At 32.6% G+C, this 24618-nt stretch overlaps 1 protein-coding gene across 8 annotated transcripts in view; it reads right to left on the bottom strand.

The window, feature by feature from the left end:
- The window catches only part of LOC148599421 (villin-1-like), a 53078-nt gene extending 32007 nt beyond the window's left edge, over window positions 1–21071 (bottom strand). Inside the window, exons 1-2 of one of the 8 annotated variants that reach the window (XM_088557062.1) lie at window positions 20909–21071; window positions 1999–2105 (exon numbers count right to left, since the gene is read on the bottom strand). In XM_088557062.1, the coding sequence (XP_088413188.1) occupies window positions 1999–2076 (78 nt within the window). In that variant the 5' untranslated portion in view covers window positions 2077–2105; window positions 20909–21071. Of the gene's footprint in view, window positions 1–1998; window positions 2106–2368; window positions 2388–5682; window positions 5835–14428; window positions 14448–15260; window positions 15276–20697; window positions 20846–20908 lie in introns of those variants that run through there. The other 7 variants (XM_088557069.1, XM_088557064.1, XM_088557068.1 and 4 more) reach the window with 7 other exon arrangements.
- Between the last annotated feature and the right edge of the window lie 3547 nt (window positions 21072–24618).

The raw sequence follows: 24618 nt of genomic DNA, 5'->3' as shown, positions 1-24618 counted from the left end.
TCCCTGATCTACATAATATTAATGTATGAATGGGGTTATGGCTTAGGCAGAGTAACAACATATTATACCAAGACCTCCATTAACCAGTAAAAGACTATTTGGACTTCAGTTGAAAAGGGGGTAGATTCGCTAATATAGATTTAGGCCTTCTATTTTGTTGAAATTTCAACCTACTATCTGAAGTTTCTTATTTGCACATTTTGGACTTGAAATTAAAACAATATCTGAATCCTACTTTACAGAAAATACAAGCTGTTGTGTCATAATTGAGTCATAATAAAGTCACAAAATACTGCTTCTATACAGTTTTCATACACTTTTCACAAAAAGGATTAGGTGTAGATAATCAATCACAAAATGTAGACCACAAGCTTTGAACAAAAATATTTGTCAGTCAGTAGCTGTAATGACTTGCATAAACATAAGAAACCGACAAATGCACTCTATATATTCCACATAAAAATAAGCTATTTTACCACAACTAGGCTACATTTTCTTATTTTGGTTATTTTTATCTTCAATTTTATTGGAACAAATGCCTGAACAACAATGAAATTTATTTTTAATGAAGGCACACCTTATTAAAATAGTAAATTATGCCATTTCAAAACATAATTCAAACACTCTAGTTTCTGGGGCTGATTTTGGCAGTTTCAGAACATACTCTTTCAGGTTCTAGTCATATTATAGGCATTTAGTAGAAATTATCAGATATAATCTTACATGTATGCATATCCATCAATGGCCTTCATTCTATTTACATGGTTTACAAAAACTACATAAATTTTCTATTCCCTTTTTTCTTTTATCATAATGATTTTCAAGAAACCTAAGACATCTGGGGACTGGGAAATTTTAATATTTTTTTTAATGTTAAACCCAACCATTACAATACAGCTGTTTAAATGTTTTGTAATCAATATATCTACCTTCTGTAATGGATGACTGAACATGAAAAATAACCCTAGTCAGCAAACTTTTACCTACATGTACATTGTATATTAGCCATATGAAAAATGAAGGTCAAAATCTTTACAATTCAGTGTATGTAAGCAACAAAATTTTATCAATAATCGGAGAAAATTTCAAATTTCATTAAAAGAAAAAACACTAAACACAGGGTTCAACAGTAGTCTAATAGTCCTGTGTCTACCTAATTTGAGAGAGGACTATTCAGATCTTTAAGAACCCTTAAATACAAAGTATAATTGGTTTGAAAACAGTCAATAATAATACTAGATATACATTTAAAATATTGGTTTCTAGTTTGGGCAAAATGCTCTAACAATGCAGTAGAAACAATGCAAATTACGGATCCAATATTCATCATAATAAGACCTCTTTTCATGTGCCTAGTCTTTTTACTTTGATAAACACTTGTATCTTTATGCCTTTATTGGAAATACAGTACTGATACAAAAATTTAAAATTTGGTATCCTGGGTATACATATGCCCGTATATTTCATGTAAGAAACTAACTTGTATCCTGTGCATGAATCATACACGCCAAAAAAATTGAGATAAGAGATCCCAATTCCATAGAGAAATGTCAAGTTTAATCCTTGTTGACAATAAAAACCAATAAAGCTGTTTGTTTATTTCTCTGGCATTAACTCAGAAATATTTTAACTGCAGAGGTGCATAAACAGTAATATAATTGAATTCTTAATCAAGATTAATGGCCACTATGACCTTATACGGCTGATTTCTTCTACAAAACTAGATAAACCCCTTTGCATATCCTAAGCACTAGGTATACTGGTCTGTTAATCTGCTGAGCACTCCTTTTACATTTCAATAGACACCCAAGTTAATCAAAAACACATAAAAATCGACATTATAAATGCTTTTGAAATGATCCCTTCTTAGTGTGCATTGTACTATACAAAAAGGCAACAGCCACGCCTCTTAATCTTTTGAATCAACCAAAGAATTTTACATATTAATTTACACATATTAAATACCAGCAAGTCTGGCAAGAAAGTACATTTAATTACCTCTATTCTCCATATGTGGAATATAGCTTTTTTACTCCGTGGGTCTATCACCCGAAATGCAGAATCAACACTGGCCATTGTGCACCACTTCTGTTAAATCCAAATTTCTACAAAACAGAATACAGGAAAATCATATACTAACTCGTCAATAGGCGTAAATATTTTCGTAGGTGAATGAATTATAAATAGATTAAATTCAATGAAGTGTAACACTACAGAATAACACCTAGTCGTACAGGTATTCTCTACTTCTACTACACCTGTGGTTCAATGTTGGTAATTGAAGGTAAATGATAGTCTTAGCCAATCAAGCGATAACGTCTTTAAAAGGTATGTGCTTGAACACTAAATAAATGTTACAAGGTGTTACCTGACCGTAGGTTAGCTAATGGCCAGTCAATTACGTAACATTAAAGATCTGGTTACCAGTTTGCCTTGAGAAAGGACCAGTATAGCATTGTAAAACTACTGATCAAATTTTAAACATGCTTGATATGTAGTACCATGAGATTTCAATAAGAATAAGGAGTGTATGTAGTCTATCAATTACTTATAAGTTTTGATGAGAAGGCAAGACAAGTTTTAATAGAAGTCTTGAAATTTAAAGTGTTAAGATTTGGTAACAGCGATAACTTCTTCGAAGTCGCTTATTTAGTTTCAGAGTAAACAATGTATTACTTATTTTGAAAGAATCTAAACCGCTGACTTCAATTACATGTCTCAGAAAGCTGAATATAGTCCCACATGTAACCTCTAAAGAAGTAAGCTCAATAACTTGTAGCTAAAATTACAATTATTTATTCTGAAAATTAAAGAACTGTAACACCTGACAATAGTGGGATTGCAGGGCATTGAAAAAAGGTATACTCATAGCTTAAACAATCTTGGTTGCTGATTTTTAAAACTGTATCCCCATCTTGTCTAGTACTGTTAAAGTCCTGTTATAAGAAGGTACTAAATTATGTGGTTTAGGGAAAAAACACCAATTCACAGATTCTTGAATTCATGGATCTGACAACTGTAACATACAAATGAATGGATATTAAATTTCTTTTTCTTTGGGAACCAAATTTTTTCGTGGTTCACTTAACCCAGGAAAATTGGTACCCCACAAATAATCATATTTTCACAGTAGTTTTCATATTCCTGCACCAAAATTTTCTACATAATATTTAAAGTATTACATGTACATGTAATAAAATTCCAACGATAAAATTATGTCATCGTTTTTTATCTTTTTTTCCTAAAAAATGTCATTACCACAACACCTTTGTAAGACATAGAAGTTAATTAAGGTGCATGCTTCCTACAGGTAAATGCGTTTTAGTTTTCAATGAAATATCTATCAAGCATGCATATTTTAAACAACACAGACTTTTAATTAAAATGGAACTTCCATGTTGAGTTTAATTGCCTGAAATGACTAGAGGGAGTATCCTATATATTAACATGAAGCTCTGATACAATATCCATCAATGATTTAATAATGAAATCGTACTACTACTTGTTTCTCAAACAAGGCTTAATTCAGAGGTATGTCCAGAAACTTAGAAAGGGGGGATCAAGCCTGTTATTTGCTCATTTAGCACAAAATTTACCATATTAACCAAATTTTCCAACAAAAGGGAGGCTTCCATGACCATCAACCTTCCAATCTGCCAATAAATTTGTACCAAGATGGAATGATATATAGTTATGTGCAATACAATCACCATGATCAAGTCACTATGTTTAGTAGAAAAAAGACAAATTAGAGGTAAAGTCAAATCTGGATCCCTCATTTGATCTCAGAATCAAATGATATACATTATACATGAACATGTAGTTCACAAATTTTCATAACATGGTTTTCAAAACATATTGCAGGCCTTTTTAAAATGAATTTTAATTTTCTTAAAATCAATATTTAAAGAGAAAAAAGTGACTTTCACACCATATCAACCACTAGATTTAATTGACTTCAGTCCATCAAAATTTCCCACAAATTGTTCCTGCTCTGTTACACAGGAGTTTAAGAAGACAAATTTAGCAACAAGCAATCAACATTTAGTGAACCAAATTTTACCACCAGTGATTTTAAATTCGCTGTCTTTGCAAGGAAGAAAATAAATCAATCTTTAAGAATAGCAATGGTAACAATTTGTAAATTGCAAAAACATAGTGCCACAAACCCGGATTTAAATCTAAATAAATACCAAGTCAGCCTTCAAAATTTGGACAGCCCACCAGCCAATTCTGCTCAAAGTACTGGGGGTCTTGCAGAAATTTTGCTTCTAAGCTAGTGTAGCCTACACAAAATTCTTATCAGATTAAGTATAGGGCTTATTGTCTCAAACTTAGAAGGCAGACTGCCAACTCCAGTAAAAGTTTTCAAAGGGGAAAAGTTGGCCTACAGTACATTGTATAACTGTTTACTAAAAAAAAAACAAAAAACAAAACAAACTTATTATAGCCTAAAGTTGACAAAAATGACCCAATGAAAACAACAAATTACAAATATGTTTATGTACAATACCCAAGGCTATTTAAATTATCTACTATCTGAATTATTTGTTAATGACTTGAGGGGGGATATTGAGTGGTGATATTACTCTCGTTTCATTATATTATAACATAGATTGTCCACATCTACAAATCAGTCCAAGGCAAGCTCTGAAATAATTCATATTTCTTGTTAAATGAAAATTTTTAATCTTGACATTAATTTGGCAAGGAATTAGTTATGGTTAAAGTAAAATTACTTCATGAAGAAAAACAAACCAACCAGTAAACCAGAGCTAAATTCCGTTTTGCCCATGCTAGGTACCAAGAAATAGGAATTCTAGACCACTGTCAACATTGAATAAACTAGAAAACTGTCTGAATTATGACTGCTTCTGAATTTCCTTTTCAGGCCAAGATCATGAGATTTGAGGAAGAAGGTTTGAGAAAAAAGATTTCACACTTAATTTGATAAATTTATAAACAAACTTCACAATTATTTAAATTTTAAACAAAAGAAGTGGTCCTATGACCTGAATCCTGACTCAATCCATTAATATTTTCTAATTTATAGACCCTTTTGTGGTCAGTTGGTCAGCATGCTCAATGTACACTTCCGCGAGGTAGGGCTTGGGTAGAACAAAAGAATTTTCCTCACAGAAGTGTATATTCAGCATGCGTAGAGCATGCTCATCGATTATCCTACAGTTAGCACAAAAGGGTCTATTTGCATTTTCAACCAACATTAACTGTAAACTTGTCTTAACTGAACTAAGTCATAGTTTTAGGTAGGTTTTTCTATATAGTGAAACCTGTCTAAACCAAACCGTGGAAAAAATGGAAGTCTGTGTAAACCAGATATCTTATGAATTCCGTTCATATCAGTTTAAATAATGACAGTGAAAGAAATTTAATTCTTGGATACCAATATTCATGGATTAGGGTGAAACACAAGTTTGTGGATTCCTGGATTCGTGGTTTTCAGTATACACATCAATAGAAATCTCCTATTCATTGAGAACCAAATTTCGTGGTTTGTCCTATCCAAAAAAAAACCCGACAATTGGTATCTCACAAACAATAGTACTTTCTCAGTATGTTATGAACCTGTGTAAAATGAACACCTGCCTTCATCGAACAAAAGGGTTTCGACAAGTTTCACTATATACATGTAATACCATATTTGGTTATTAACTACTGTACCTTACTGCTAAGTTTAATGTTTCCTATACAACACACTGCTAACTTTGACTAACAGCTCAATACTAAATCATCTATTCTAAATATTTGAACTTTTAAAAGAAGGAAAATTGTGTACTACTCATCAAATATTTAAAAACCTCCTTTTCAGTGAATTAAATACCATTCAGAAACTTTCCACACACCTTTCTACACAACTGACAGGGGTTAAATTGTGGAACAAATTAGTCACAGTTTAATCTGACAAGAATATTGAATATATAAGGATGTATTTGTAGCAGGAAGATGGGAAACAACCCTTCATAATGGAAAGTGAAATAGTATCGATACTGATAAAAAAGAAGCAGCTTATAAAGTTAATTCAATATCATACACAATCATTTGGAAAACTGAAGTTTGTTTTTGGTGCCAATACATCTTTTCCCTTTACCCTTTTAATGGATACCTAATTATAGGTACTAGTATATGTGGCCTCAGTTTTGAATTTGTAACTTGAGAGGTTGCAGACAGACAGACACAGAATATCAGTTCAACCTTGGAATTGCTTAGTTTTGACTATAAATGCTATATACATGTATTATTATTGTATCAATAAACTCTACTGTACTATTTTAGCAAAATTATATAAGATGAAAAAGGTGAAACCTGATAGGATCCTCAAGAATGGTAAGCATGTCATACCATCTTAGTACATGTACTACAGAAATAAATCCCAATATTATCCTTATACATATAATAGGATACAAGACAGTACCTTCAATAGTTACGATGTTGAAAGAGTTCAAAGGTCAAATAGTCTGTATGCAAAAACTGCACCGACTATTCCTAAAATTGCCCACATTGGGGTACATTAGTCAAAAAATTTAAATTGACTACATACAAATACATATAATCTAACAAACTTTTATCTCATTTCTATTTAGTCCTCATCAATATTTTCTGCTTGTTGGCATATTGCACATATTATGCTTTCAATAAAACTTGATTTTACCAATTCACAATCTCTGACGGCACATCATCATCTTACGAAGGTGGAGGTAACATTCAAGGTTTTTTACAGGAATGTTTCTGAACACCTGGTAACTGCTCTGAAACATAATTCAGACTCAAAGCCAACCCTTCATCAATATATACCCTTTGTTCCACATGCTTGGCACATAGAAGAAGTGACTACAAATTCTAAAGCTTTTGGTATGACTTCGGTGGGGATCAAACACATGTCTACCTTACTATAAGGCAAACAACAACAACAACAAGACAACCATATCTGTTAGGTACTTTTTAAGAAACCTCAACAACACTAAATAAGAACATGGATTGCATTATGTTACTTAAGTTAAGCAGTTGAAAGATCAGCTTTCTACAATATAAAAATATCCCATTTAACCAGTCTAAACTGAATCCTGAAAAACATTGACAACAACCTAAACTCACCATATTCTCTAAACCCCATGATGTCATTTCAAAAACATTTTGAACTTATAGAAACCAAACATATGCCAAAATTAAATAAAACCTCCAGGCCAAAAGACTTCAAGTCCAGAAGTCCAGGTTTGGTAAAGACAGATTTCAAGTTACTTGAGAATATAGGGGCAACTCTTCTGCTGTATCAGTGTATAATGATGTTTTGGGGTCAGCTGTAGCCTGTCCTGTGGTATGAGGGTTTCCTTGTCATTCATTGAAGACCAATGGGTGGCCTTGGACTGACAGTTTCATCCAGGTGGGGTTGTTGTCTTTTTGACATATACATCATACCTATTCTGGTTATAGTATGTAATGAACTACAACCATACCTAGTTCACCATCTCTTGTTATAGTATGTAATGAACTACAACCATACCTAGTTCACCATCTCTTGTTATAGTATGTAATGAACTACAACCATACCTACTTCACCATCACGGATTGTTGTTGTTACTTAGAAGTCACATTAGTGGCTTTGAGTATTGTAAGTATAATAATGACAAAAGGGCTTCCGGCAGACAAATTCACGGACGGAAATGATTTCTTCAAATTAATGCATGACTCTCTTTTAAACTTTACATATTTCACCGATATCCCTAATGAATGATATTTCAAACATTTCAAGTGTTAATTTTCAGCTAAATATTGTCGAACTGGTAAATCGAGACGCTAAACTATTTTTAGCGCTTGGTCGCGTAGTAATTTCAAAGAAGGTACTTAAAAGCCAATACAATTTAATTGGAGTTATCTCTCTTTGAGTGGTGTTGGATTTTAACTATGCCCTGTGAATGGTATTATAATCAAAATCATTTTATCAAAAAGTGTCACAATCAACTTAATCAGCTGCCTTTTTTCAAGCTTGAGGTCTCAAGAACGTAAACAAATGCAATAATCTTATTTTCTTGATATTTGTGTACATCTTTGCTTTGTTTTGCTGCAGGTTGCAAGGGAAATATGGGTTCCAAACCAAAACATTCTCAAAGCTTAGTCCATGTCATGACCGGCACTCTAGCATATTGCTTAAAAAATAAACATCGGGAACCTATCTTGCAGGTTGCATGCCAAGTGACTTCCGAGTTTCAGCACCTTCCATGCTTTGATTTTTATTGCAAATGTATGGGTTGTTGAGGACATGCACCTTTAAAGGAAATCCTCATCTATACAAGGCATGTGGATGTACAAATATATTTAAAACACATAATTCTGATTAGGCCAGAACAAGATCAGTTCTCTTACAAGAAAATCAAGAATGGGTTGATGAGGCCATTTATAAGGAAATCCTCATCCAAACATGATACATTCACATACAAGTGTAACCTTTTAACCAAGGTTAGTAAAAGATCACAAACAGTTATTCACACCTACATTTGTAGGTCCTATGACAAATACATTGTAATTAATAATTTTTGCCTCTATGATCAAGCAGATGAATCAGATGTCATAACATGGCCACATGACCCCTCGACACCACAACGAAAAATGTTTTACTGTTCAAACGCCTCCTTGTTAACCAACAGACCTTAATATGTTTATTTTGATGTACACATGTTATGCACCAAAATACAAGATTCTACACTATGTTTGCTTCAATAGTGCATTACCTGCTTCAGTACAAACATCTAAATAATACAGATTTTTTGTCTTCTCTGTAAGGGTGTTGATTGCATAATAACTGACTCATCTAAGATTCTTTCTCACATTTTTTTTATAATTCTCGGTCAATTTGTTCATAGGACCAGACTACCTTGTTTTTCTTTTTTTTATACACGTTTTTTTTTTAATTCCTGTAACTAAGACAAAACTGCATACACAAGCATTCCAAACCTGCTTACCAAATTTCAATATCATCCTTTAAAATGTTAAAAAAAATTTCAGTCTTTGAGCTGAGGCAGATTCATGGGACAAGTGTTCAATCATGTCTTCATATGTAGATAGCTAACTTTAATGCACAACACCTAATATCTACCACAGCCTATCATATAAAATGATTGGGAATAGAAGAGGCCATGTGCCTTTCATCACATTCCTGCTCAAAATGTAACATTAAAATCAGAAATGTTTAACAAATTAAGTTCAGTAATATCAGAATTAGTGAACTGATAAATTCTAGGCAATAGTCAAAAGGCAAGTCTGTAAAACAAATGGCCATATTAGGGAAAAAACAAGAATTAGAAACCACTGCATTGGTCCTGACCTGGTACAGACATTCTGATAGAAATGGTGGGTTAAGCCAGGTTTTAATAGCGTGTTAAACTTCCTGCTTCCATTACGGTTGTTTATTTCCAGTTTCTTTCAACACAAACAGGCTGCATATGATGAGAATAGGTATGGTGAATATGTCAAAGAGGAGATAACAACCCCACAGCGATGAAAATGTCAGTTGGATAAAATTGCAACCAGACAATACATTAAAGAATGGCCCAGTGAAATTCTGAAAATCATTAATAGTGGCCCGTTCTAAAACATGTTATACCAATCACTGCATATGCAGAGTGTTATAAATCAAATAATATAGAATCAGGGAACTCTTTCTTGCACACATTTGCCAAGTATAAATTGTACTCAAGAACTGAATTTTCCATAAAGTTTATAAGCTTGTACTAATACATGTATATTCTAACACTATGCTACCTAAAATCTTATTTTGCAAGGGTGCCAAATTTTCGGAGGAAACATCTGTGTGAGGTTTGCTACAATTATGGTAATTGTAGAGCAAAGAGACAAATTTTTTATTAAAGAACTAAGAACATTATTAAAGCTACGGTTGACTTTTAGCAAGTCTGATACTCTGTAAGAATTGGCCCTTTCTTGAATTTTGGTTATACTGAACTGAAAGTTTAAGGAAACACCTGATATTAAGCTCAACCCAAGGTAACCTTTAAAAAGTGTTATGTTGGTTGTTGATGGGTTATACAGGCAGTTTTCTTTGGGTAAAATGCCCAAATGGACCTTACCTTTATAGAAATGTGCTAAAAAGAATAAACTGACAGTACACAGTAATCAGAGCTAAACAAACAGCTGATTTTTATCAGATTGCTAAAAAGAACAATTTTTTTTCTAAGATATAAAGAAAAAAACATTTTCCTCAGAAGGTTTATGCAAGTCTGTAAGTACACAGTATACTGATGATTTGTAAAGAATGGCCAAATTTCAAATTCATTAGGAGGAAACTCAATTATAAAATTCAACAGACCTTGAAAACTAAAGCTAAATCTTCTCAGAGGTTATTCCTGTCAAAAGGCCCATCAATGACATAGAAATAATCCTCCTACATTGTAATTTACTCATGACATGAAATCAATGTCTCTCTAATATTTTGCCTGTCACAGTTGATATAAACATTACCCAGTAGTGGCAGACTCTATTGGGCGATTATTGATGTGATCAATTTACCTTTACAATATTAATTATGGCTCAATTAAGTATTTATCATTACCATTCTTATTCAGGTAATAAAAATGTTCATCAATTGTAATTTTACAGTGAATGAAGCACGATTAGTTTGGTTTAGAGCTATATGGTAAAAAATAGCTTCACTAGAGCACCTGATACCCCCTGTTTTCAATACTACGGAAATGTTGCTTGTCTGAAATTAAAATTATGAATAAAAATGAAAAATGAACTAGAAGATGTGTATTGTCTGATGCCTTCAAATGAGGATAATAGTAGAAATACTGTGAGAAAACTTATAGAACAATGCCCTCTATTTCAAGTCAGATTCAAACCCGTCAGTTGTATACTAGTAATCTCCCCTTTCTATGACTTAACTTCAATTTTAAAGAACTAAGAACGTTGTAAAAGTTACGGTTGACTTTTAGCAAGTCTGATACTCTGTAAGAATTGGCCTTTTCTTGAATTTTGGTTATATTGAACTGAAAGTTTAAGGAAACACCTGATATTAAGCTCAACCCAAGGTAACCTTTAAAAAGTGTTATGTTGGTTGTTGATGGGTTATACAGGCAGTTTTCTTTGGGTAAAATGCCCAATTCATGTAGATCTTTACTTGATAACTATCTTCATTCTTGTAGATCTTTATTTGATAACTACCTACCTATAAATATTCAGGGGCTTAGGGAGTTTTTCCTTAAAAATTTTGGCATCTAAATTCACTAAGTTGGACATCCTTGAACAATCATTACCAAAATCATCCTACCTGCATATCTGCAAACAATGTCTTACCTTACTAAAATAAATTCATCAAAATCTGTTGAGTGGTTAAGAAGGTGAATGCAGTTTTAAGGTTTTTACCCATGACCCTTTAATTGGATAGCCTCTCTTAACAGACATCAGAAAAAACTCATCTTACATTATGCACATCAACAAATGATTTTAACAGCCCAATAAATTTTATCAAATTAGTTCGAGAGTCATTGTTTACAAGATATGTGGCCAGAGGAATTAGCACCCATAAGTAGAGAGAAAAGGTAATTCTGATAAACCTGTACCCCAAACTTAGTTTGTAACTGGTAAAATAATGAAACTAACTTTTAAACTAATATTTCTCTCAATCCAAATGTGCCCCGTTCAATAAAAAAACAACTTCAAATTGAAATCAATTTTCCTAAAATCCTTCCTCAACTCAAATTACAACCAATCAGATATATATCCTGAAATTGAAGATTTGAGGAATTTTTTTTTATGAAACACTGGCCAGATCATTCTAAACTTCAATAAAATCTTTGAAGAAATGAAGTGAATGTTGTCGGTACTGTATGTAATAATAATGTGTGCAGGTACAAAACATTTCACAGCAAATAAAAATCGAAATGATATCAAACAATTATGCAATATACAATTTATCAAGGTAAAATAACAGATGTTCAATTTATTTTACTGTATATATTAATATCGCAAAGTGAAACTTAATTGGATAATGTATCAATAACAAAAACTACTATCAAGAATTAAGTATTAGTCCTTATAAAAATTAGACAGGAGGTGATTTGTGCTTGTCAAGAACACACTGAATTCACTTCTATATCAAATTAAGATACAGTTACATAATTAGTCCAGGACTTGCCAATCGTGGAAGTAAATTTGAACCTCTAGAAGAGAAATATGTCCTTACAAGGCACATGGAACTGTAAACAGACATAGTGATTCCTAAACAAAAAATGAGCCAAATAATCAGTAAATGTAAAATGATTTGGAATAAAATTTTGAGAGTGAATTATTTCCTAATGCAATCAAAACTTGAATAGGCCATTTTTAACCTTCTTTGTAAATATTTCCAACTTTAATGGCACATTTTCAGCTGGGATTTGATAAATTGTGCATGTTCCCCCACATTATTCAAAGTACTGCATTCATGTACTATGTAAAATCTGTTAAAAGCCAACTATCATTGTGCTGAGTTGGCACATTCCCATAGTCAGTATGTAATTCCATAATGGTTCATTCAGATATTCTGGCCAGTGATAAGGTTAAGGTGATACTTTACCACAGGAATCCAAGTTTTACAATGTCTGAACAGACCAATTTACTTTCCAATTGGAAACTCCTCTATATGAATAGGTAAACACAACTTAAACAGAAATTGAAAAACAATGGTCGTCAATATCACATTTGTTATCAATTGGTAAACAATTTCTATTTACTTGACCATAAAATTGTGATTACCAAGATTGACAGTGAGGTGTCAATGTAACCACTACACTTACCACTGATTCCCTTAATCTTATTTCAAAAGTGCCCCCTGTCTCCCTTTTAACAAAATTTATCACTTCACATGGGTGTCAATGTTACCCTCATGTATTCAATAGCAGATTCCTGCAAAAAAGGCCAATCTCTTGAAAAAAATATTTTCGTTCTTGCAGAAGGCACATATCCTCCTACTAAACTTCAAATGACCATATACATGTATTTCCAAATGAAGAATTTTAACATACATGTATTAAATACTCGTTCATAATGATACATGTATAAATTGACTTGTCTATACATGTACATATGAATTTGTTGAAAATGCCATTACACAAAATCTCCTTAAATTTTGAAATGGATAACACATTATCAAAATTTAACCACAGTTTTGCCATAGTAGACAGAAATTAATATTCATTTTTTCATATAACCCGTGTTCTTAGGAGATAAAAATTATATAGAATGCACTGTAGATTTCAAAATTGAGGGAGATAACTCTGTAAATGACACTCAAATACAATAGAATCTATTGGATTTTCATTGTTGAGCCAGCACTCCACAGTATTGTAGAACTGCCTAATTTTGGTCTTGTAATCTGATGCTTTGTAACATTTATCCCTTTAAAAAATTGTCAAGCATCTGTAAATCTACATACCTAGAAATAGCTCAAGCCAAGGCCATCAGGATGCAGTAAAAAATTTCTGGAAAAAAATTACCCACAGCATATAGGGTTACCATAGAAACCATGTAAAAATATGCGAAAATTTGCAAAAAAAGTTCATAAAATCAGGTTTAAAAAAAACAAATTTCCCACAAAATATCTGAAATTTTTATTTCATACTGTTCAAACTTTTTCCTTCGAAAACCCCTTCCTCATATGGGCGTCACCTGTTAGATTTTGAGCTACTTCACTTTGTAATCAATCCACTTATTAAATTTAGCATGGTAAAAAATTGACTTACTTTCATAATGAAGTCAAATTGTCATTGAGAAAAAGCCCCTTCAACATTGAAAATATATAGAACATTGCAAAATACTTTTAAAAGTCCTCTTTTAATCAGAAAATGTTTTATCAACAATAGATTCTTTTTTAATCACTATAGCAACCACCAGTGTCCATTTATGTCATTTTTCATCCCTAGCCAAAAGTGTGAAACTAAACTAAACTGTGGAGTGCTGGCTGATTATCTGCTAAGAGCAGGCAGATTTTAATGAATAATTACACATTTCATAGACCCATAAAACAACTTAATTACAAAAATAAAAATATGTATCCTTTTTTTTGGGGTGTATCACATTTTTCAAATTTTGCATGATTTTTACAAAGACAGCTACTTAATAATTTAGCATGATAGATGTAATGTTAGTACCCTGATTTTAAACTGTTCAAGGGAGAGAACTGATCCCACAATATATGTTAAGTAATAGCATAGCTTAAGCCAGTGATTAGGATTAGAGAGAAGGACTATGACCTATTTATTACATTCTAGCTGAAAATGTCCCATTAAAATCAATATTTTTATGAAAGGTCCTTTCAGATTTTTAATATCATTAAAAATGGTCCATTTTCATAATTTTAATCAGTATCCATGCTTTCATGGGAAAAAATAGGGAAAACAAATTAGTAGTAAATTTATCTTACCTGTACCAATCTGTTAGAGCACCTTCTGGCTACAATAAAGTGACCCAGGTGAACTTGAATTAAAAATTTGACAGTAAAGTCAACCAAATACCAGAGGTAACCTTCTCATCCTAGTCAATATTAGAGTACCCCACCTGACTTGAGAGGAATGCTGTATTAGAATGTGTTACAAGTATCAACACAGATACTTTATATGGTTAAAATGAGAAGGAGTGTATATCAGTGACAGTCTACAGTACTTTAGCATGTTAAGTTCTAACTAAATATATTTGTATATAACTTTTTTCTTCAATATTTATTTTAGCTGGATACAAAGGTAAAGGCAGTACTATTGGTGCTTAATCTTGCAAATACATTTCAGCAAATTTTGACTTGTAAACTTACATATGTTCGTTCTCCTACATGTATTTCATCATTGGGGCACAGAAACATACATAAACATGTATGTCTGGCCTTGGCCCTACTTCGTACTAGGTATTTTCTTAACTGCCCATTATTTTGCAATAAAAACCAGAAATATTTGAAACTGAATTCTGTTTTAGTGAAATTTACAAAAGGAACACATATCATGGGATAATCTTGATATTGATGACAAGAAGTTTTAGTAAATTCTGTTTGAAAAATAACAATACAGACATTTTTTGTCTTTGTAATCTTTTGCAAAAACTTCTCTTTGTAGAAGATAAATGGAAAAGTGAGCACAAACAGGAAGTTTTTGCTTATTTCTCCCTCTAGATTAGGCCCTGGGATATACTAACACATTTTTTAGGCCCTGGGATATACTAACAGATTTTTTAGGCCTTCAATAAATTTTTGGAAAATTTCAACTTACTTTCTTCAATTTTCTATTGTCATATCTGGAAGTAAATATGATATCTGAACACTAGCATGAAAATTTTTTGTTTAGGTGTAATTGACTCAAAATGTTGTAAGAACTTGTAACCAAAAACGACTTTTTTGTAGTTCAAGAATTTGTATGAAAATGAGAGGTTATGGAGTAGTTTTTCAATCTAACAGAGTGCAAGCTTGGAACAACAAAACATTTTGCCAGAAGATATAATGATTAAAAATGTTGTTTTTGTGTAAATATTAAAGATGTGCTCTGTGTTTTCTTAATAAGAATGTCTTGTAAAAAAAACTGTGATTCCACATTTTGTCTGAATTTATGAAATTTACTTCATTTTTGTCTTCAGTTTCAGTGAAACATGTGCATGGACAAAAATACAACTTTGTTTCAAATATAGTCACATATTTATTATGGGAATTATTAAATTTTCATATTTTTAAAGAACACTTTCGTTCTGGGGGCAGATTTTATACTTTCTGAACATACTCCTTTACAACATTATTGAGGACTTGTGATATTCCACATGTGATCCATTGTTTAAAACTTGGGAAAGTGGGAAAGTCCAGGATCTTCCACTCTTGATAGTAAATTTGGACCCCTTATATGTAGCAATTCATGGAATTGGACCCCTTATAAGTTGCAATTCATGGAATTTGGACCCCTTATGTGTACCAAAACATATAATTTGGACTCCTTATGTACCAATTCATGGAATTTGGACCCCTTATATGTTGCAATTCATGGCCAGATGACCAGCTTATCAACATTCTTTATAATAAGCTTGCTCTTTATGTTTTATCTTCTGTATTACCTTTGAAGATTTCTGCATTTTATAAATACCCAAGATACATAGAAATCAAGGTCATACATACATATACATTTTAAGTATGCTACGTTAATATCATTGTTTAATCTTCAGTGTTCTAGCTAAGATCTGAAAATAACGGGACACAAGAGGAGGGTGCTATAGTGTGTAATGTACTAGATATAATACCACCAACTCTCAGATTGTCAAAATATTTTGAAAGACATAATACAGATGTACATACATTGTATGAGACTTGTAGGAAAAAATCATTTTCAAGGTTTATTTTGTTAAGAGATGGCTTTGGTGACACTACTCATCAAAATTTCATCAGGACTCTATCAAATTATGAAGAGTAACACAGGAAAACTTTGGGACAGCAGTGAAGAAGAGAGCCTTAAGAGCAAAGTGCTGTACCAACCAGGGGCACCCATTTTCATCTAGTGAGGAAATTACACTTTATCTACAGTCAGACACGATTTTAAAAAGCCAAAAACAAAAAAACATTGAACTTGACAAAATCATAACTACAAGTAAATATAAAGGTAAAATCTGGATAGAAAAATTGGTTGATTGATTGATTATTGGGGTTTAACACCCCAGCAGCAATATTTCAGTTATATTCATGCGATATAGAAAAATTGGATTTCCAATTTAAATTTTAAAAAATCATGTCTTCAGTACATTATATTTAAAGACAAATAGTACAACATCTAATTGGCTTCATATAATTATATTATCAAATGAAGGCATTGGTGTCTTATGCCATACACAGAACAAATGAAGGCATTGGTGTCTTATGCCATACACAGAACAAATGAAGGCATTGGTGTCTTATGCCATACACAGAACAAGTTCAACAGGGCCTCAGTAGCCAATGGTACTTGAAATATTGCTAAGCCCTCAACTATTTCCCAATATATGACCAATACAAAGTTTTATTTACAAGTTTGATCCCTTGATTGATAAACTACAGGTATTCTAATATAGGGCTTCATAAGTTTATAGCAAAACGTCTATAACAACAGTATGAAAATCATTCTTGAACCTCTGCTAGAAATTCTATACTTACAAATGTCACCAATGAAAACCTTTAAAATGGAGAAGGTGAAGCTCGGAAGTACCGTAATTCCTCTAATTAATTGTCACCCAAAAACACCTGTTTTTCACAAATTTTGACAAACTTTTCTTTCAGGTAGCTCTTTTGAAGTAATGGATCCCTATGTTCAGAATCTGTTGTATTTGTTAATTTTATGTATAAAATGTGTCAATCTTATTGTTCGTATTGTAAATTGTCGACTTGTTGTACTTATGTTTTAAAACAAGGTCTTGTTATGTCCTGTGCCTTAACCCTTACCAATCATGTGTACCATGCTGACATGTTTATGACGTAGGCTCACGTGTCAGGCCTAACTTGATTGCCAATTAACAGTAATTTCCAGTGAACAATTATTTATTATCCTTTTATTCTGTAAATGAAAGCGGTGTTAACTGGTACAATGCTTCCTGAGCTTTGCATTCATGTGTAGCTTTACACATCCGAGTTAACACAGACATTTATGTATTGTGTTGTATCATCCGTGCTAAAATAGTTTTAGATAGTATGGGGCTACGTGCAAGGAGTTATTGCAGCTACCTGTTCATTATGTTGAAATGGGAATAGGCTTATTTTTTCCATTTTTTTATCCATTTTTTCCATGAAGTCAAGTATCATTTAGAAAATATTAATAGGGACAAAGAATGGCGATTTTCATTAACATATGGAAAGAAATGTTTTCTCTACAATTTTCAGTAAACAACCATATGCAGCAATAAATGTTTAGGCAACAACTAACCTGGAAAGCCATACATGTACTTTTAGCTCAAAATGGAAAAATGTGACAATTGTATCAACAATAGTGAACATGGCATATGAAGATGCTGTTTGATTATTAAACAGTTTAAAACAAATCCTGTTGGTGATAGACATTTCAGTTTTTTGTAACCATACTTCAAATTTCCGAAGCCACCAAAAGGAAAATCCTTGTTTCAAACCATACAACATTTATGACAATGAATTTTAAAAACTTTCAATACATACATATATTTTATTCAAAAATTTACGTTTCTACAAAATTAGTCCCACATGACTGAAATGACAGAGGAAGTCGTCTATTTGATAATGAATCAAATCTGAATGAGATTTGGGATTTGCCATATATATGACGTTGAAAAAAATACAAAATAAAATCATTATTTGGTTTACATAAAATCTTTTATTTTATTCAGGTGAAAACGAAACAAAACAGCAAAAAATAAAAGATTAACCGGATACGCAGTCGCAATTTGTTTATATCGTATCTACGGTGGCGGCCATGATTAATTTACGCATACCAGAATAAAGTAGTTCCGCCGATCATGTGAGTGGGAGGAGCCAGAAAGTCGATAACCTGCTAATGTACGGATACAGCAAAAAAATAACCGTATACATTTATTCGTTTAACAAATAACCTCATTGCAGGATAAATACAATTATTAGAATACTAGGCCTCATACAAACCATAATATCAATCATTTTCTTTCTTGCTCCCATCCTTTACATTTTTACCAAAATAAACTTTCTTTTTGTACACCCCTCCAGAAATTCTTAGTGACGAAAAAATTAGGGAATTCAAAAATTAAAGTTTCCAAAAAATGAAAAGAACCGAAAAATTAGGGTGACCATTTAACATAGTAGGCCGGCCCCACCTTTATGTCAATTAGCAAAAACTCCAATCGATATCCAATGTTTTCCAACAAATTCATATTAAAATAGCAACTAACAGACACAATGTCCACAAAGACAGCTTAACAGTTATCTAAATTGTTGTTTACAAATCTGAGATAAGAGACCTGTATGAGATTCAATTAACATGTAACCAAGGGGAAGTAACTAGTTACAAAAATGAATGTTATTCTAAACATTTCAATAGTGAAATATTCTGGCTTGTTACCAGAACTGTAAAGATTTATACAATGTACCAAAGTGATTTATATTACTGTAAAAGTACTTTTGATGTTTTTCATATTAATAGAATGAGAACCATTAGCAAGTTTTTTTCAAAAGGACAGTACCCATGCAGGTGCAGATGCAAGGACTGGCATGTCAGGCATATGCCCCCCCATAAATTTGTAAGAGAAAAAATTTCATCATAAGTTTCACCCCATAATATTGTTTTTCCTTGCTTTGCACGGCATTTGATTCAGTTAATGCCCCCTAAACTTAAATCCTGGATCCTCCCCTGCCATCAACACATCACAGCCTGGACGGTGGTCTAATTGGGGACAGAAAGGAGAGTAAACATTTTTACCTTGTTCACCTTGTCTATGAGATCTTTTTAGGCGTCACCTCTCTGATCCTTTTTCATTTAAAACTTAAACTATTTTCACTTTGGTAAGTAGCTAAATGGTTTGAAATAAATTATTTAAAAGTAATCAAGTAGTTACCGTATAAATAGGTCAAATACTTGAATTTAAAGTCTACTACTGTCCGTTGCTCCATTCTGACAGTAAACCTATCTGTCAGGTTGGAGAGTTACTTCCCTTCATGCAAAATTTAAAAAAAAAGTCAGTCAGTAATATGAAAACAAGTCTATTATTGGTACAAATTTTCCTTGCTTAGGGAAAAAACATAAGTTAATTTGTGTATTTGAGAACTCCAACACAAACATGAATGATAAATTCCCTATTCACTGAGAACCAAATTTGGTGGTTTGCCAAATCAACAACATCAACAAAAACTGGACTGTGCCATGAACAATACTTTCACAGTAAGTTAGCAATTTTTGTTATACAAGTAGGCAGTGTTCTCCACAGGCCATTATAGCACTGCAATTTGCAGCACTATGATGCTTAGCAATCTGCTATCAGTGATTAATTTTAGTTAGAATACACTATAGGCACTGTGCTATAATTCTGGAGTAAAGCAAAGAGCTGTGCTATGCCAGTAAGCACTGTGCTATTTAAAAATCATGGGGATAATACCGAGTAGGATCATCATATAATGAACTTAGGCAGTTCAACCATTCCCAAACTGCATGTGAGTGTAGGTGTACATTTTCAGCACTCAAGGAAAATTTGTAAAGCCAATTTAGTTTCTTGATGAGGCACATTGTAAATGATCCCCTCATATTTTTAACCCTTATTGTGCTATGCACAGATTTATCTGGGCTTGGCCCTGTTTCCATTTTTTAGGTTCTAGCAGTGTTAATCTTAGTTTAGGAAAGCATGATTTGTTAAATATAATGACTTGAAAGCTGAAAAAGAGGTCATGAGTTTCTGCTGCCCAAAAACGTGAAAAATCAATTGCAACCACTTACATCTGTAGCTCCTATGGTTTAGTAAGTCAAACCATAAACCCATGTCATCATCGACAATTCAGCAAGAAAGACAGGTTATGCAAGGATCCGCTGTGTGGTCAGAAACATGTCAGGCCAGCTAAGCTCAATTTTATTTACATTTAAATGGATGAAGCACGCGAGATGACCACAGGTGTCTAACCCAATACACTAGTCACTACTTGATATAGACACTTGCACAAATAATTAAAAAAACACACAAACAAACAAGGAAAGTAATAACAAACAAACTAATACTTGCCTCCAACACGCAAATCGGGGAACCTATCCTAACAGAGAAGTCCGAGTGCTAGCACATAATTTGTAGCAGTATACACATTTCGGGAGATCGATTATTTATCGACAAGACATGAAAAGGTTTATCTATCAATACACAAGTTTTGATATATTTAGTATTACAACTTAAAAATAACTATAAACTTTAAAGTTAATCTGCCTACACCTTCGTTTACCTTTTCTAGTTAAACTTGTTCACCTTGTCAGACAGGTAAAAATTCCATACAGAGTAATCGCCCGTTAAAATACGGCGTAGTAATATTATTTTTTAGATTCAGATTTTAGGTTATTATAAAATAGTCCATGTGTTTTGAACTGTTGCTTCATTTCCTACACCACAATTACGCAAGATATTGCTAAACGTAACACAAAAAGGATCTGTATGCAGGTCGGTTAAAAATTCCAAATCCAAATGTAACGTTACGGTCTCAATATCGTATTAATTTTCCCACAGACTTCTACAGTGAAGTGCATATTTTTAGGATTTTTAAAAAAAAAATGTAAATTGATTCAATAAAACTTTCACTTATGTAGCATTTCTTAGGACATGTGAAAAAATTATTTCCCGCAAAGAAAATAGGGTGAGTCCACGAAGGTCGGACAGAATAGTAGTCTTGAACTATAAATAGCCATTTTCCCTACTTTCACTTTCGTTTTGCACTCGTCAAACCAACCTTTTCAGTGGAACATTTTTATGTTATAATGTTAGATTTTCTTTTTAAAAAGTTCTTTATCTTACAGTGTGATGTTTGCTCTATTTTATAAGTCATTGTTCATATCTTTTAACAAAACATTAGTTTGTAGATAGGCAAAGAGAAAATGCACTATATTTTAATAGCATCCGCATCCACTCAGGGATATGCAATACGTACACCCCGCTCAGGGATATGCAATACAATACTGGTACCTTACTCATTCCAAATCAGAGTTGTCTTTCTTCGTCCAAGATGGTGATCAAACACTACCCCCCCCCCCACCCGCCACACACACACACAATGTTTGTCATCCAGATATTAGAAAATGCTTGTTTCTGGCCCCCATGAACCCCTGAATTCTAACTAGCTTGAAGTCACAACCCATAAATTTATCGCAGCCGTAGACCTGTAATTAAAATATATATTTATTAAATATTATGGAATGATATTTCAAACATGTTTTAACTGGAGTTAACGTTAAAGCTGCATTAGCTGTCATTTTCGTAAATTTTTGTTTCTGTTGGAATATACCTTAACTTTGAATTATTTCTACTAAATTGCTAAATTCCTGTATGATTTTATTTGGTATCCACAAATAAAATGCATTAAATACATGAACTAGGAGTCTATATAATTAATTATTGTCTTGCAAGACAAATCAAAGTACTGAAGTACTGAGTCAATGAAGGCCTTCATAATTTGCTCTGTTCGCATCATAAGAAAAGGATTGTGTAATATTTAAATAGGAAAAAGTAATTTTCAAACCTCTGTTTCGAATCAGAGGGGTATACAGTTTTACCCTTGTCTGTGTTTTTTGTTTATTTTTTTTTATTATACTTTGAAAGTTGAAATTTTCGTAGCACTTTCTAAGTATCTACTCATCACAGCAGCTGGAGATTTTAATATATTCATCCTGTAGTTATGTCATATGGCGAGATTAATTTTAAGAAATTCCTGTCTACCGAGGACTGCTTATTTTAACATATTTTGCAAGTTGATTTTTTTTTTCGTTAAACTTTCTCAGCAACTACTCATCACTGTAGCTTGAGGTTTAAGCACATTGTATTGGCACTTAAGTATGCCATATGATTCGAAAAATCGACAATAACTTCCTGTTATTCAAAGACTTTATTTTTGACTTTGTATTTTGAATATTGACATTTTTGTCGCGCTTTTCTCGGCAACTACTCATCACAGTGGCTTGAAATTGTAACACATTTTTTCTGTAGTTATGCTTTATATTGGGATCAATTTTTTGGAAAATTCGACAACAACTTCCTATTTACCGAGGAGTTCGGTTTTTTTTTTTTTGACTATATGGTAGGATCCATTTTGAACAAATAAATCGACAACTTCCTGTTTACCGAAGACTTTGTTTATTTTCCTTATAACGTGGTTGAAAGCGGGTGTATCACTAGTGAGCCATCGCTCACAGATTTCTTGCTGAATTTTTACTTTGTGGGACACAAAGCTTTTTTTCAAAAGAAGGTTATAAACCGAGCAGTCATGACACCTAGACAAAACAAATGGGAGAACAATTACCCACAATTTTTTTAACTTTGCAGACACATAGATTTGATGATACACATTTAAAAATATACATGTTAAATCAATCTCTCATGTTTTTTTTTTGTTTTTTTCTGTTTCACCAATTTCACTACAAAGCATTTGTTTCTGCTTATCATAGGATTGAACCAAATTTTATTACATGTATGTCTAAAAGGCTTTAAAATTAGTATCCCAAAGTCATATAAGTGCATTGTAGGCTTTTGTAGCTAAACAACTATTGCATCCAGTCAAAGCATATCAATTTGCATTTTTGCTGTCTAATTATCATCAATATGAATGAAATGACCATACAACCAGGCAAGAGCATCAACACAGCAGCCCAACCAGTAGTATAGACATATTCTGGGTGCTATCAGATTACCCGGCCAAAGGCTGGATTCTGCCACCTCTACAGTACTAAATACTGTTACTAACATAATCCCAATAAGGAACAGTCCTGAGAGACCCAAAAGGGTATTCAAACAGCTTGTATCTTTCAGTACTTTTGGATTCCATATACTCGATGGATCAGAGAATTAGCAATTTCCACTCTCATTAACTGCATTGGTGTGAAATATTCCAAATGAACATAAACTGAAGACTTTTGGTGAATAAAATCTTTACCAACAAACTAAGAAAAGAACTAATATGTTACACATTTTTCAACGGGTGTTGTTAATTGTTATGTGTTTATGTGTTAAGATAACAAATAATAATAGGAATATAATTATTGAAACTGAGCTCGTTACATATATAATGGTTTTGATACTGTTTACAAGTAACAATATGTAAAAAAGAGTTCGTTGGTACATGTGTACGACATACAATATCTATACTTTTGATGTTGTTCAAACCTTCTTAAGTTCGTAACATGACTATAATCATGTTGTAAATAGCAGAAAAAGGACAAAGCATCAGAAAAGAGCTAATTATAGTTCCTTATCTATTTATCATAATGTAACTCAGTGTAAAGAAGACTACAATTATTGTGCATTGATGATTCAAAAAGTTTCCCATGATTACAATATTAATAAATTAAATCTGATTTAAATAATAGAATGACTGAAATAATACATGTACTTCATGGTATTGCATGGGATTTTAAGTTGATATTCTCTTTCAAGCTATTTGAAAAAAAAAAGAAATGGCACATTTTGTTCAAAAGTATCAGAACTTGACATTATGCTCATCTGGTGAAGGGTTACGCGATGGTACTAATTATAATTAACCGCCGGTGGTGTAGAAAAAAACTTAATCAATGATAATCAAAACTTTTTCGCAACTCATGCAGAATTTATGAAGAAAGAATGAGGTGTGCATTAGGGGATGCTTTTGTGAAGTTACCCACTTTTAAAAAAGTAGTAAAACTGTTTCCCGAATGGCGTGCCTTTCAGCTTCAACAACTTTCCTCATTAACCTGACAACCCGGTAATATTGTTCCAAAAGTTTCTCACAAATATATTTAGAGATCCTAGGGTCACTTATGATATTGACCTGCAGGGAACCAGTGAGATTACTTTTCTCCTAAGGTCAGGTTAGAAATTAATACGCATGGGATGGTTGGCGACTGTTCAACTGTCACCACGTGATCAAACAGGCCAATGAAACATGCCGTAAAATAGTGCGAATTTATACGGACTTCT

Source organism: Perna viridis, chromosome 13, assembly GCF_037379345.1.
Source record: "Perna viridis isolate PV_CMFRI_1.1 ecotype Kerala chromosome 13, ASM3737934v1, whole genome shotgun sequence".
NCBI lineage: Eukaryota > Metazoa > Mollusca > Bivalvia > Mytilida > Mytilidae > Perna > Perna viridis.
This window is presented reverse-complemented; position numbering and strand designations above follow the sequence as displayed.